We start from the raw sequence: 14,253 nt of genomic DNA on the forward strand, positions 1-14,253 counted from the left end.
TGGCTTCCCCTGCCTGTGGTGGGTCCCTGCTGACCCCAGTCCACCTTACTCTGAATTTCTCTCCCCCTCGGGGTTTACACCTGTGCTGAATAGGGAGCCACACGGAAAACAAAATTCAACCAGGGTAGCCCTCAACCATTCAGGGCTTCTGAAAGGACTTATCCTTGCACCTCAATAGATATTTTAACATTTGACCCCTTGTTGTCCCAGGTAACTAAATGGGATCATGGAAAGCACTTGTATGTCCACAACGAAAGCAGACCTTGCCTGGTGTGCTGCGTGGTTGGCAAACCCTTTTCTGAAGAATAGTTCGTAGGCAATAAGAGAACCGGAGAGACATCCAGAGCTACATGGGGCAGTGGGATACTGTCCTTTTAGAACCCTGGGCCAGTGCCATCGGGGCTAATCATGCCAGAGGTGGGCCCGGCTCTCACCCTGGGCCTCCCCAGCCTCTCTCTGCACTTGCTAGGAGAGCGTCACAGAGGAAAGCCAGAGTGAGGCCCCAGCGGCTCCTCAGCCCCTCAGCCCACCTCAGTCCTTTCACTGGAACGCTCTGAGCTTCCAGGAGAGTTTTCATGTCTGTGGCCACCTCAGCTGCCCAGAGAAGGGTTGGGAGACTGGGAAGTACCTGCCAAGGTCATCTCTAAATGTGTTCGTTCAAACCTAGATCCCCTGAACAGCTGTCACAGATGCAGCACTCACTACGTACCCGATACTCTTGGAAGCTCTCCCCGGTGTGTTCTCTGTCATAGCCCAGGGAGGCAGGTGCTGTTACAGATGAAGAAGCCAAGGCACAGACGAATTACGTCGCTTGCCAAAGGTCACCGAGCACGTCCATGGTAGAACCAGAAGTCTAACGCCAACAACCCGACTTTAACCACGGTTTGTGTGGTACCCACTGCTTCTCTTGTGAAGCACTGGAGTTCTAGATCCAGGCAGGGAGCTGGAGGCAGGCTTTTTTCCTTTTAGACAATAGGACCCTCCTATAGAGAAAACAGATTCACAAGGTCTGGGGAAAGCCAGCAGTTTTTTAGTGTTGCCTCATGTGTTCTTTGGGGAAGAAAGGGAGAGATCCCCAGTTGAAGAAAGACAGTACAAGTGGACGTTTCTCATCAATCCAGGGGGCCTTGGCACCTGTGACTGAGGGGAGGAGGGTAGAAGGGGCATCACAAGCCCACAAGTCTCTGAGGTCAACAGGGCCCAGCAGTGGCAGTACCGACCAGGGCTGTGTTTGGTCTCTAGCTGCTGTAGCAAGATGGTTGTGGGCACCTGTCTTTGATCAGGCCGCCAGCTGTGGCCACGACAGGTGCTGGGTACCCCGAGGTGGGGTGGTCCAGACACAGGTGAACCTTCAGCTGGGTAGTCCAGGCAACTCACATGCATATGTTTCAGAAATTGCTGGATTCTGAGCAAATTGAGTGAGCCACCTTTATGTTGAAAGTCTGCAGGCTTTACCCACCTCTGGGAGCAGGTCTAGGGGCCAAAGAAAGGCCGTTATAAGTGATTTCCAGACCTAGAGTCCCTTTACCAAGTTACCAGCCTTTCTGTTGTTGTTCTTTTTCCTAGGAGATGCATTTTTTAAAAAACATATACTTTTAGTAACATAAGATCGTAGGGTTTTTTAATTTATGTCTTCACTTAACAGTACAGGGCGAGCATAGTACCTATCCATAACTGTATCAGTAATATATTTTGACCATCCCTTTAAAATTCTGTTGTCTCATAATTAAGTTAACCAACTTCCTATTGCAGAAATTTAGGTTGTTTCCAATTTTCATTATTATAAACAGTGCTGCGATAAACTTCCCTGTGCCTGAAACTTTGCGTACATCCTTAGTAAATTCCTTGGAATTAATTTCAGAAATGGAATTCCTGGGTAGAAATATATGCCTGTTTTTAAGGCTTTTTGCTGTGGATCGCTAAGTTTCTCACCAGAAAGAATGGGCCAGTTTCATTCTTCCCCATGCTGTTTGGGAGTGCCCATCTTCTATGCCCACAGTGACACGGCATCTTAACTATTTTTTGAGTCTCTCCCAATTTGATAGGCAAAAATGAATATATAAAAAGTTTAAAAGGTCTTTTCTAGTTTGGATTTGTGTTTTCTTTCTCTCCAGCAACACTGTCATGTATTTACCCCCCAGTCATACATTTTCTTTTGTGAATCGCATGTACTTGTCCTTTGTCTGTGAGATGTCCATCTTAGGAATTTGAAAAGCTTCTTTGTGTATTAAGGATGCTGAACTTTTGGGCACCTGGGTGGTTGGGGAGTCTGCTTCTCCCTCTGACCTTCTCCCCTCTCATGCACTCTCTCACTGTCTCTCAAATACATACATAAATAAATAAATAAATAAATAAATAAATCTTAAAAAAAAAAAGAATACTGAATTTTTATCATGCACCGCAGACATTTACCCTGGCTTGTTATCTGACATCTTTAAATTTAAATTTTTATGTTTTATCAAACTCATACGTAGTTTCAAGATCCAGTATGTTTTATGAGGCTGGTATAAAAACCCGACCACTCCTACCATCATCATTTTCTGTTTCCCGGACTCAATCACTTTAAACCCCTGTAGCAAGTTCTTTCAGTAATCCTGCCCATACCTCTAAATAACGGGCCTATATTCTTATTTACTGAGTCATTATTTTGGTTTTAGGCAATATTTGTTGGTTTCTCTCAATGGAAATTTCATATTATTGAAAGCTCTACAAGTGGGAAGTGATACACCCTCTTTCTATTCTTTAGGGTCATTTTGAGGAACATGAAAGTGCATTTTCGACACAATTTAAAGTCACTCTTCAAAACAACACGATTCCGATTATCCCCTCCTGACTTATGCACGGGTGTTCTCCAGGATTTGTTCTACCTTGTTTCATTAATCTCACAAATGAGAAATTATCTTATACATTCAGTGTTGTTTGTGTTTATGTGCATATGGACCATTTTCTTTGCTCGTTATATGTTCTTGCTTCTTTTGACTTTTTACCTAGCATGGTTTTTCTTCTGCTTGAAATAAATTCTCCATAATTACCTTTAGTGGAGATGGTTGATAAACTGAAATTTGACTGAAAATGTTTCTATTTTGAAAGTTAGCCTGAAGATATTTTTCAAAGATAGTTTTACTGAGTGTATAATTCTGGTTTTTCCTCTCTCAGCACATTGAAAATATTTACCTACTGTCTTTTGGCTTCCATTGTTGCTGTTGAAAAATTAGCTGTTAGTCTAATTGTCATCTTCAGTAGAAGATTTGTCATATTTTTTCCTTCTGTTTTGGTTTTTTTTGGTATTTAGTTTAGTTTAGTTTTGTTTTAAGTAGGCTTCATGCCTAGTGCCCAGCACAGGACTCAGACTCACAACGCTGAGATCAAGACCTGAGCTGAGATCAAGAGTCGGACACTTAACCAACCGAGCCACCCAGGGACCCCTTATGTTTTTAAGACATACTTTTATCTGGGGTTTTCTGCAATTTGACTATGATGTGGGTTTGTATTTTTGTTTTATTTAGTCTCTTAAGGATTTGTTGGGCTTCCTTAGTTTACTTGATTCATTTTTATCCATTTGGGAAAATTCTTAGCCATTACCTTTTTAAATATTGCTATTTCTCTTTTCTCTCTGGCCCACTGAGAACTCCAGTTATATATATGTTAGACTTTCTCACTGTACCTTCCTTGTCACTTCATCTCTTTTTTGTATTTTCTATCTTTTTTTTTATCACCTGGGCAATTCTCTCATGATGTGTCTTGTAATTATTAGTTCTTCTTTCAATCATGTTTGATCTGTTGGGTTTCCTAATTTCAGTTATTATAATTTATTCATCTCTAGAATTTCCATTTAGAGTTCTTTCATGTCTTTTGGCCATTATTCATAGTCTTTCTCTCATTTTCAATTCTTTCTTTTCATGAAGTTTCATGAAGTTTTCATGAAGTTTCATGAAGAATATATTTATATTCTTTGACTGATAATTCCAGTATTTGAAGTCTTTGCTTGTCTAGATTGCTGACTTTTGCCCATTGATGCCTTTTTTTCCTTATATATTTTGTGCCTTTTGATGGTGATCAATCTCTTTTTCCTTAGAATTGTATCAATAAATGATAAAGTTGGATTGAAGGTATGTTCGTTTAGAGAGCATTCACATTTATTTTTGCTGAGCAGGAGGCACTGTATTTCGGAACCACTTTTCCTTCCCATTAATGAGGTGTATGTATGTATGTGTGTGCACATATGTGCATGTATATTTGAGATATAATTTACATACCATGAAGTTCACCCTTTTAAAGTATATGATTTAGTGGTTTTAGTATATTGACAAAGTTCAGGACCAATTTTAAAATACAACCTTGGCTTGAGGTTTAGACCACAGAGGCATTGTGAATTCATGCTGCACACCCACATGAAGGCTACCTTTATGGTTAAAAATTCTTGAGTAAAATTTACTTTCCTTTACCTAAAACCGAGATCAAAAGGCCACCTTTCCTTGCTGTCCTGTTCTGCAGGGATAATTGGTTTTCTATGTGCCTTATAGATATGGTATAGCCCTCGTCCCAGCTTTATACAGGAATTTCCTCGGGGTGCCTGGGTGGCTCAGTCAGTTAGACATTTACCTTTGGTTCACAACATGATCCCGGGGTTCTGGGATCAAGCTCCATGTTGGGCTCCCTGCTGAGCAGGGAGCCTGCTTCTCCCTCTACTGCTCCCCCTCCTTGTGTTCTCTCTCTCTCTTTCTCTCTCTCTGTGTCAAATAAATAAATAAAATCTTTAAAAAATAACAAAACAAATAGTCTTAAAAAATTCAAACCAAATTTAAAAAAAAAAGTTTCCTCTCAGACTCCCTTCTTAAGAGTTTTGTCTCGTATCTCCTATATCCTCTTGGTAATCAGAACAGGAGTTCAAGGTCACAGAAGTTGAGCAGGTGTCCCAGGACAGCTGCCAGTTCTGGAATTAGCTCACTTCTCTGAATTCCAGCTCTTGGCTCATATTTGGTCTTAGAAGATTTGATTCTTTACTTCCCAACTCAGCAATGCATTTAGAAAAAATTTTTTAAAATACATTATTTATTGGGGCACCTGGGTGGCTCAGTGGGTTAAAGCCTCTGCCTTCGGCTCAGGTCATGATCCCAGAGTCCTGGGATCCAGCCCCACATCGGGCTCTCTGCTCTGCAGGGAGCCTGCTTCCTCCTCTCTCTCTCTGCCTGCCTCTCTGCCTGCTTAATCTCTGTCTGTCAAATAAATAAATAAAATCTTTAAAAAAAATACATTATTTATCATATTTGGTTTGTAGTGGCAAGGTTATTTGGGACAGTGCAAGAATATTGTCCGCCTTTCTCTTTTGTTGATCGTGCACATTTTTTTTCTTTTTTCCGTCTCTAGCCAATTCTCCAGGGAGACTGCGTGGTTCACTGCTAGCCACATCTTGTCTTTATGTGGCCCTTCTGTTCCTTCTGTGGGCTATAGTGGAATTCCTTGAGCTGACTAAGGACGTTCCCAGTTCCTTGAAGCATCTTGCTGCTTCCTCAGAGACTCAGCCATACGAGCCTTAGAGGCTCAACAATAACCAAATCTTAAACTCATCTTAAGCCTATAATAGAGTGAAATTCATTTTCTTCCTCTGCTCGTGGCTTACCAGCTTCAGTGTATGGTTTTTGAGTCCTTTCTACCTCTCCACAATCACTTTTATTCTGACATCTTTTAAATCTAATTTCACTCATTGTGCCCAAAGGGAGAGAAAGCTTCCTCAAACCCTTTCTTCACCTTCTCTCTGGAGACCAGCTTGCTGTGCAGCTCAGATAGGAAGAACAAAGGGAACATGCCGTGTGGGTGGGATTCTGGTCTCTGTAACACCCCCCACCCGCGCCAGTCTCAAGATTAACTTATGGACTTGGTGGCTGTCCCTGGAAACACCCCTCCATAGCCCACTGCCAGCTAAATGTGGGACTTGCCTGTCTGGGGCTGGGCCCCAGAAGAGCCCAGATGCCTGGGCAACTTCTCTCCCTCTTCAGGAAGTTTCTGTTAAGTATCACTTATAGGAAACAGAATAGGAAGCATGGAAACAGCAGTTCTCAAGGGATTTGGGGAGAAAAGTGTTCCCTTAGGAAAATTTGTCAGAATCTCTTATGGAAGATTTTTAAATCACCACGCCTCCAACCCCAATACGTGAGCCACACTTCTGGCAGGAGGGGACCAGAGTGGGGAAATGCTGAGAACCACTGGTCTAGAACTACACTGTCCAGTATTGTAGCTACTAGCCACGTGGGGCTATTGTGCTCTTGAAGTGTACAGCTAGAATAATACTCTGGATTTTATAGGTATAATACCAGAAAAAGAAGGCAAAGTATCTTAATAATCTTTATATCAATTACATATTGAAATGCTACTATTTTAAATATGTCAGAGTATGTAAAATATTTATTAAAATTAATTTCACCTGTAACTTTTTAAAATGAAGTTACATACATGGCTTGTATTCGTGTCTTACTTTATACACCTCTTAATGCTGATCTAGAAGATAACTTGTTCCTTTTGGGAAAGTGTGTGTGTGTGATATTTTGAGCCAAAACGTTGGTTCAGCCTGTAGCCTCTACTGGTCTGATGGTTGGCCATTTTTGCCTGACTCATACAGATAGAGGTGACTTCATTTATTCCTGCAGAGGTTTCTCAACAGTGCCCACAGCCCCTGATCCTAGGCAGAAAAGAAGATTGCATTCCCAAATGAGGAAAATAAAAATAGGTTTTTAAAGGAGTCATGTAATCAGCAATAACTTTAAATGGTCCTTGTCCTCATTGCTTTCTCTAGAAACTGATTAAACTCCGTGCCCTCCAATTAGCACATGTATTTCCTATTCACTTCCATATTAGTTTGGATATCCAGGGACATGGCTCTTAGAATGTTCTTTTGGTGTGATCTTCAGGAGCTGGTAGCTCTATTTGGCAGGCTCTAGCTTCCAAGCCATTTCTGGGTCATGTGCAGACGTCGTCAGAGTAGCAAGGCAGCCTTCTTGGGTTGGACTCGGGCATCCCACCTGCCTGCTCTGACTCTGAACACCCTGCATTGACAAATGGCACTTGACACCACCGATGACCACCTCTGTGCCCAGTTTCCCCACAACTTTTATAGGACCCAGAAGTTTTTAACCAGTGCTCTCTTTGCTGCCATCTTGGACAATATGGCAGCAAGTGATCACTTCAGTATATTTTCTAACTAACCTGCATCCATCCCTAATTTATCAAGGTCAAATAACAGTCCATATGAATAAGCAACCTTTCCTTGGCACCTCTGCACTGGAGATGAGGGGAATCCAAGGATTTGCTACAGTGCACTTGGTTCTGCCCACTGGGTACTGTGAGAGCTCGGGGAGCAGGCTACCTGGTGACTTGGGCAAGGGAGCATGACCCCCTGTGCCTCCTCTGCCTCCCTTGCACAGTGGGGAGGATGACAGCACCTTCCTCGGCGTTGTGCAAGATTGAACAATGAGGGCACGTTGAGAACTTACATTGATCGGTGTTTGGCACACACACTCGCATGCATGATTGCTGTTCAATCCTATTTTGAAAACTATTGTTTTAATTCAATAATACCTGTAGAATATCTTTATCTTATAACATTATTTTAATACCTCAGAGTATCCTTTCATATAGATATACTGCAACTGATTTAATTGATCTCCTACTGTAGGATTTTCCGTTTTGTTTGTTCCTTCCTTCCTTTCTTTTTTGCTATTATAAACAATGACATCATGAATATCAGTGCAGCTAAATTTTTCTTCACATTCTTGAGTATTTCCTTAGCATGAATTCAAAGAAGCAGAATCACTTCATCAAACCTATTTATATTACTGAGGTTTTGATAATATGGCCAAATCCTTCACAGATTTTCCAGAATTGTGTCTGTCCCAGCTGCGATCCCCTGTCTGCAAGAGTGGGTGTCAGGATGGAGAGCTGTCTGCTTTTACCTTCTACCACACGGGAAGCACAGTTCACAACCTTGATGCTCAGAAGTGCTTCCTTCCTTGCTATCACACCTGACCCGTACCCCCCACACCCCTTCCTGAGCCTGCTCAGCCCCCTGAGGTGCTCTCCCCTGAGCCCCACACTGGTCTTCTTCTAGTGGTTTCCATCATTTATTCCACTTCCTGTAAAATTCAATCCTACCTGGTGTTGTTGCTTCAAAATTTCTCCCACTGGGCTGTCAGAACAATTCCCAAGGGGGAAAAAAGAAAGGTGAAATGATTTGATCTGAATCCACTTCCTCACCAATGCATCTGATCATGGCTTTTCTGAAGGTTTCCTTCTTTTTCAGAAACCAGCAAGTTCTCACTGATCTATTTTCTTATTGTTTCAGCCGCTGAAAGGAGCAGTTGGACAGAAAGCAACACTGAATCCCACATAGAAAACATCACCTTTGATCAGAACCAAATGGACCTTTCCACAGTGGTTTCCAAGGAGGCTGTGAGGACTCAGATCCCCACAAAGAACCATACTTCTTCAGATGCTCCAGAAAACTTCACTCCACAGACCGAAGCAGCAGATGCTAGAGGAAGAAACAACTCTTCCTGGAAGACAAATTTCACCACTTCCCCTGTTGGGGCTGACACAGCAACGGCTCTGATTTCCCAGAGCCTCACCAGAGGTGAGTTTGTGCCAGTGATGGCCTGTTTCCTGTAGGTATGTCCCCTCCTGGAAAACAAAGTTTCTGCATCTCCCTCTTCCCCAGCCTGAGCCCCGGTGCCCATCCAAGGGTCCTGGGCTGTGGGTCCTGGGCTGTGCGGCTCGGACGCCCTCTGTGGCTCGCTGTGATTGAGTGAGTTTGCAGCATAGTCCACGTGAGGACTGAGAGGCCTGGAGGCCTGAGCAGTCCCGTGGAATTGACATTCTGTGGCCAGACTGAATCCCAGTGACTCCGGTGACCGTGCCACACACCGCAGTCTCTGAGGGAGGTGCCAGGTCTGGTTCGATGGGCCACACAGCTGGGTCTGTGTGCACGTGGCTCCAACGGTGGTTCCTGCTTCAATCTGCACAGCTCAGTGGGTTGGCACCTTGTCATGAAAGGTTTCAAGAACGGGCTGGGGCTGGATGTGCAAGATTTGCCTGGGGAAGGGAGGACAAAGAAAAGTGGCACCAATTGGGTACCTACTGCACACACACACATCTGTTCCTTCAGTTCTCATGGCAAGCCAGTGAGGTCACATTATCCTCTTTTGAGGAATTTGGAAACTGAAGGTAGAGAAGTTAATTAACCTGAGGTGTCTAGGTCAAACAGCTCATAGGTTTTATGGTTGGGATTTGAGGCTTTTTGTGCATCTGAGCAAGGTAGAAGGAGTAGCTGAGGAGTGGGGTGCACAGATCATGTGAGGAAAGAAGAGAAGCTGGGTCTCTTTGTGAGGCTGGCTGGCCAGCGGCTTCCCATGGGGAGGGGGTCAGTCCCACATGGAGGAGAGGACAGCTGTGTGGAGGGGGTTAGGGGCAGTCACAGAGGACTTTGAAGACCAGGCCAATTAGATTTGGTGTGGTAGGAAGAGTCACCAAAGGTTTTTGAACAGGGCGGTGACATGATCACAGCAAATCTGGGGACGAGTCGGCTGGCAGGCAGGTAGAAGACGTCTAGGGTGGGAGATGGGACAGAGGGAACCTGGAGTCAGGGGACCACCCAGGCAGATCCGGGTGCTAAGATCCACGGCCTGGTGGCCTCCGGTGCAGTGAGAAAGGGACTGGTAAAGACTCTTCACAAAGGAAAATTGATACGACTTGGTGACAGCCTAAAGGTAGAGGGTGAAGCCATCAAAGATCACCCCATGGTTTCCCGAGCTAGTTCCAGGAATTCGGGTGGGGGACTCAATGCTATAAGGAGTGCAAAGGACAGTATTTTATGTTCCATTCATGAGTGATGGACGCAGAGCTTAGAACTGCCCAGGGTGCCGCCTGGGGGTGCTGGTCATGCAGATATTGGAAATTTTGTTTATGTTGACCCTAAGTCAGTTCTGAGACCAGCTTTGTGGAATGTGAGTGACGGGTCATGGGGATCAGAATCAGATCTTTGATTCCATATCGTCTGACACTTAGCTTCATTGTGCCCCTTTTATAATAACTTGACCACTAAAAATGCCGTCTTTGTTGGTGAGATCTGAACACAGGCTTTGTCTTGGTTTGGGGTCTCTCCTTCAGGAATGAATTTGTTGTAGAATGAATAATTGCTCCTCATTTCTCCTCACAGAGGTCAGAGGTGAGCCCACTACCCATTACTCAGACGTTTGGAGGTCTGCTGATGGAATTGTAATTGTTACTGTCTGCTTTCAGCTCTGGGAACGCTTCACTTGCCATCCAGCTCGGGGTCCGAAGGAAGAGCTAACCCTTCCCACACGGAGAGCTCAACATCCCGGGGTTCCCTGGAGAGAGGAAAGGGACTCCCTGAAGAAGTGACTGCGCACAGCCAAGTGGCTGCCACTTGGGTTTTAGGACAGTCCCCTCCTCCTGCTCTGGGGATGGGAGAAGAGATCACAGTCTTGGGGAAGAGAAACACCTCAGGCCCGGCGCTTTCCTGGCTGCTTTTCTCCAGGACTCCGGCTTCCTCCCCTCCCTCAGAGCCCTCCTCAGGTGAGTGCTCCTATCCCAGCCTCCCACATGGATGTCATCCAGAATAGAAGTAGTAGATGCACACAGCTCCCTAGTAACATCCCTGTCACAGGGGCTGAGGGGGAAAGGCATTAGGGACAAATGCAAAGTATTTGGGGCAGAAGTACCATCTGTACAATGTATCTTTGTTCTGAAGTCCATCTTTAAAATATGTTTTCTTTAACTGCATAAGGAGGAACGTTAGAATTGGTCTAATGGCTGCTACAGGCCCTTTGTGTCCACCATCCCCTGCTTGTCCCCCTCTCCCCACGTACACTGAGAGTTGTCAGTGTGTCTCCTTGCATAAGAGGCCACGCTTTGGGGTGAGTGAAATGGTGAGTGTTGTATCATTTGATTGGGAGTTAGATTTGTGTTTCTTCATCATTGCAAAATTGCTTCTTGCAATGGCAAAGATAACATAGATAGACATTTTTCTGGGTATCATTAAAAAAAAACAAAGTGCAAAGATAACAGACATTTTTCTAGGTATCATTAAAAAACCACAAAAAAAAAAAAAAAGTGCCCGTGTTTGCGAGACTACGGGCAGTGGAGGACTCACCTCTCTGCCTCTTCAGCTCCTAGTCATCAGTTAAGCTCCACTCCCCGCCCCGCTCACCCTCACCCCCTCAACTCCCCCACCCCTGCCCTTGCAGGTATTCCCTTTCAGCAAGCCTGTTCTCAGCCCTCTGAGCCTATGTGCCGTCCACCCTGTCACACCAGGGTATCCAGCATTCATCCCCCCAGAGGCACTGTGATCCTCTCGAGGACCCAGGCTGTGTCTATCACTCTCTTAGGTTCCCTGCCATCTCAGACCACCGTAGGGTTGGTAAGTAATGGGGATTAGCACATGCCCCAGTATCACAAGGCTCCTCCAGCCGCAGGCCAAAGAGAATGCTGGAAACTCTGTCTTTCCCCATCTCTGAGGTTTTATTCAGAATCCGTGTATGCTGCATGTGTTTTCATCCACATGCCTGAGGAAGCAGGACAGAGAGGGCTGGAAATCGTCTTGGAAATAGAGATTAGGTTGCTTCCAAAATTGCCATTTCCAAATTTTCATAGGTCAGGATTTAGAGATACTTTGAAAGAATAGGGGTTTGGGTTTATGTCACCAAAGCAAAAACTGAATCTGGATATCCTTTCTGGAATACCTAAAGCAGCCAGTTTCTCCTTTATATACTATGTATAGTTTCTGCTGACTGCATATGTATATAATTTATGATTCATGTCTTTAGGAGATTCCTTTTAAGATTATTCTTAAACATTGGCTAGATTGGATAAAAGCTATGAACCTATTTCTAGCTTCAAAGGTCTGTGGTTCAGTGATTTACAACCAACTTTACTAAATGGTAGAAAGGAAGTGTTTTCTAGGAAGCTACATTTTGATTCTGGTCAAGGCCATTTAATATTTATATTTTAAATTCAACCCACTACTGTGGTTTATATTTTGAAAATCAGCCTATGCTTCTAACTTTACTAGACTTGGCTCTGTCGTCATCTAGATTTTTCAACATTTAAAAAATTAGTTGGCCCTCAAGTTCCTTGAGCATTTGTCATTTTAGAACCTTATACTTGTAGGGGTGACTGACAGAGTCAGTGGACCATGTAACTCTTGATCTCAGGGTTGTAAGTTCGAGCCCCACATTGGATATAGAGACTACTTAAAATGAAATCTAAAAAAAAAGAAAAAAAGAGGGGTGCCTGGTTGGGCAACTGCCTTCGGCTCGGGTCGTGATCCTGGAGTCCAGGAATCGAGTCCCACATCAGGCTCCCAGCTCCATGGGGAGTCTGCTTCTCCCTCTGACCTTCTTCCCTCTCATGCTCTCTGTCTCACATAAATGAATAAAATCTTAAAAAGAAAAAAAAAGAGGGGCGCCTGGGTGGCTCAGTGGGTTAAGCCGCTGCCTTCGGCTCAGGTCATGATCTCAGGGTCCTGGGATCGAGTCCCACATCGGGCTCTCTGCTCAGCAGGAAGCCTGCTTCCCTCTCTCTCTCTCTGACTGCCTCTCCGTCTACTTGTGATCTCTCTCTGTCAAATAAATAAATAAAATCTTTAAAAAAAAAAAAAAAGAAAGAAAGAAAAAAAGAAACTTATACCTTTAGTTTTTGAAGCGTTCTGCCATATCGTTCCTACTCCTTGAGTCTTTCACTGAGCATTTCTCTTCCTTTTTACTAACGTGGGTATTCTGTGCTATCTTGAGGGCCACCTCTTTCAAAAACTAGGTGCTATATCAGGCTTTACATGCTGCTAAATGAGGGAATGTTAAATGACCCATCTGGGTCTAGCCTGCCAGCCTCCCTGCTCCCTGGAGAGACTTGAAGCCACATGGCAAACACAGCTCTGTGGGGTTAGTAACGGCTCACCTGTGAACCAGAGCTCTGGTATACCTCCTACCAGCCCTTAAATCTACATCCTGGGAGCTTAGTATCGCGGCCTGGGCCTGACAGCGGGATAGAGGAGCACGCGGGCGTGAGCTCTGAGAGCCAGCAGGACTTGCCCGAGGCAGACCTGGAGGCGCCTCGCTGGCTGGCACTCTGTACAAGGGAAGCAAAGGGGGAGCACGGCGGGTGGGAGGGGGGAGGTGTGCCTGTTGACACTTGGCAACTCAATCCACCCGTAAATGTGACCCAGCGAAAGTCCTGGCACTTAGAGCAGTCCCATGAGTTATGCTCTCTTCAAAGTTAGCTTTCACGCAGCCGCCCGGAGCCTGGCCAGAGAGGATGGGGCTCTCTAGGAGAAACATGAAGGGATTAGACCCCATGATCATAAAGATCCTTCCTAGCTCCAGCCTCTGTTACTCCCAACACACCCAGCCTTGGTATTCTGTGCTCCTGTCCCTCCTTGCTCTGCTCCGAAGAAACAGGGATTCAGCACAACTTCATCTGCAGCGGGGCCAGCCAGGCGTTCCCTGCTCCCCAAAATAAGTGATAGGCCAGGAATGTATGCTTTAAAGCAGGTATAGGCCCAGACTGCTAAATCAGGAGCCATTTAAAATGATTTTTCTTGCTGCTTTAGATCTTTCTGTACTTTCCACATGTTCTGCAAGGACCATGTGCTATTGGATCACTGGGGGGAAAATAAATAAGTAAAGCAACTAACAGGAAAAGTTCTCTTTTGAAGGCAGAAAGAGATATGTATATGTTGAATTGTGTGAGAATGGCTGCAGTTGAACACTAAATTTAGCCTTGAGCTTCCTGGAAACCAGGGCACAAAGGGAAACTGGGTGGGGTACGAGACCATTGTCAGATAAAGTAAGCAGACAATTTCATCCCTAGGCAGGCGCGTGTTGGGGGCCGTGAATGCTAAGACGACTGTTCATGTAAGGAGTGTTGAGAATCCTAATAGAAAATGCCTCCGATTGCTGTTTTGAGGAAATTGTGCTAACGATCTTTAAAAGGCAATATTTTATATAGATTCTCAGTAGGAGCTCAGGGTATAATAATGGATCTCAACTCATGAAAGTATGTCTGTGGGTGGCTGAGCCAGTGCGGTCCAGGTAAATTGCTTTGTGGTGATTTCACTTTGTAAAGGAAGAGAGCATAAATAACTCAGGAGATTATAGATGTAGCATATCTTTCTCAACCATCAGCTGCTTCAGCTGGGTGTTCGGCAGGTCTTGGACAGCTGTCAGACCAAGGTTGAGCATTCGCTGC

The 14,253-nt window shown here is 44.6% G+C and overlaps 1 protein-coding gene across 4 annotated transcripts in view; it reads left to right on the forward strand.

The window, feature by feature from the left end:
* Nucleotides 1-14,253, forward strand: part of HEG1 (heart development protein with EGF like domains 1) — a 90,589-nt gene that overhangs the window by 19,878 nt on the left and 56,458 nt on the right. For all 4 annotated transcript variants that reach the window (XM_047734841.1, XM_047734834.1, XM_047734851.1 and 1 more), the window contains 2 exons: nt 8,336-8,623; nt 10,288-10,584. In XM_047734841.1, coding sequence (XP_047590797.1) covers nt 8,336-8,623; nt 10,288-10,584 — 585 coding nt within the window. The remainder of the gene's footprint in view (nt 1-8,335; nt 8,624-10,287; nt 10,585-14,253) is intronic.

This window comes from Lutra lutra, chromosome 1, assembly GCF_902655055.1.
Source record: "Lutra lutra chromosome 1, mLutLut1.2, whole genome shotgun sequence".
Taxonomy (NCBI): Eukaryota; Metazoa; Chordata; class Mammalia; order Carnivora; family Mustelidae; genus Lutra; species Lutra lutra.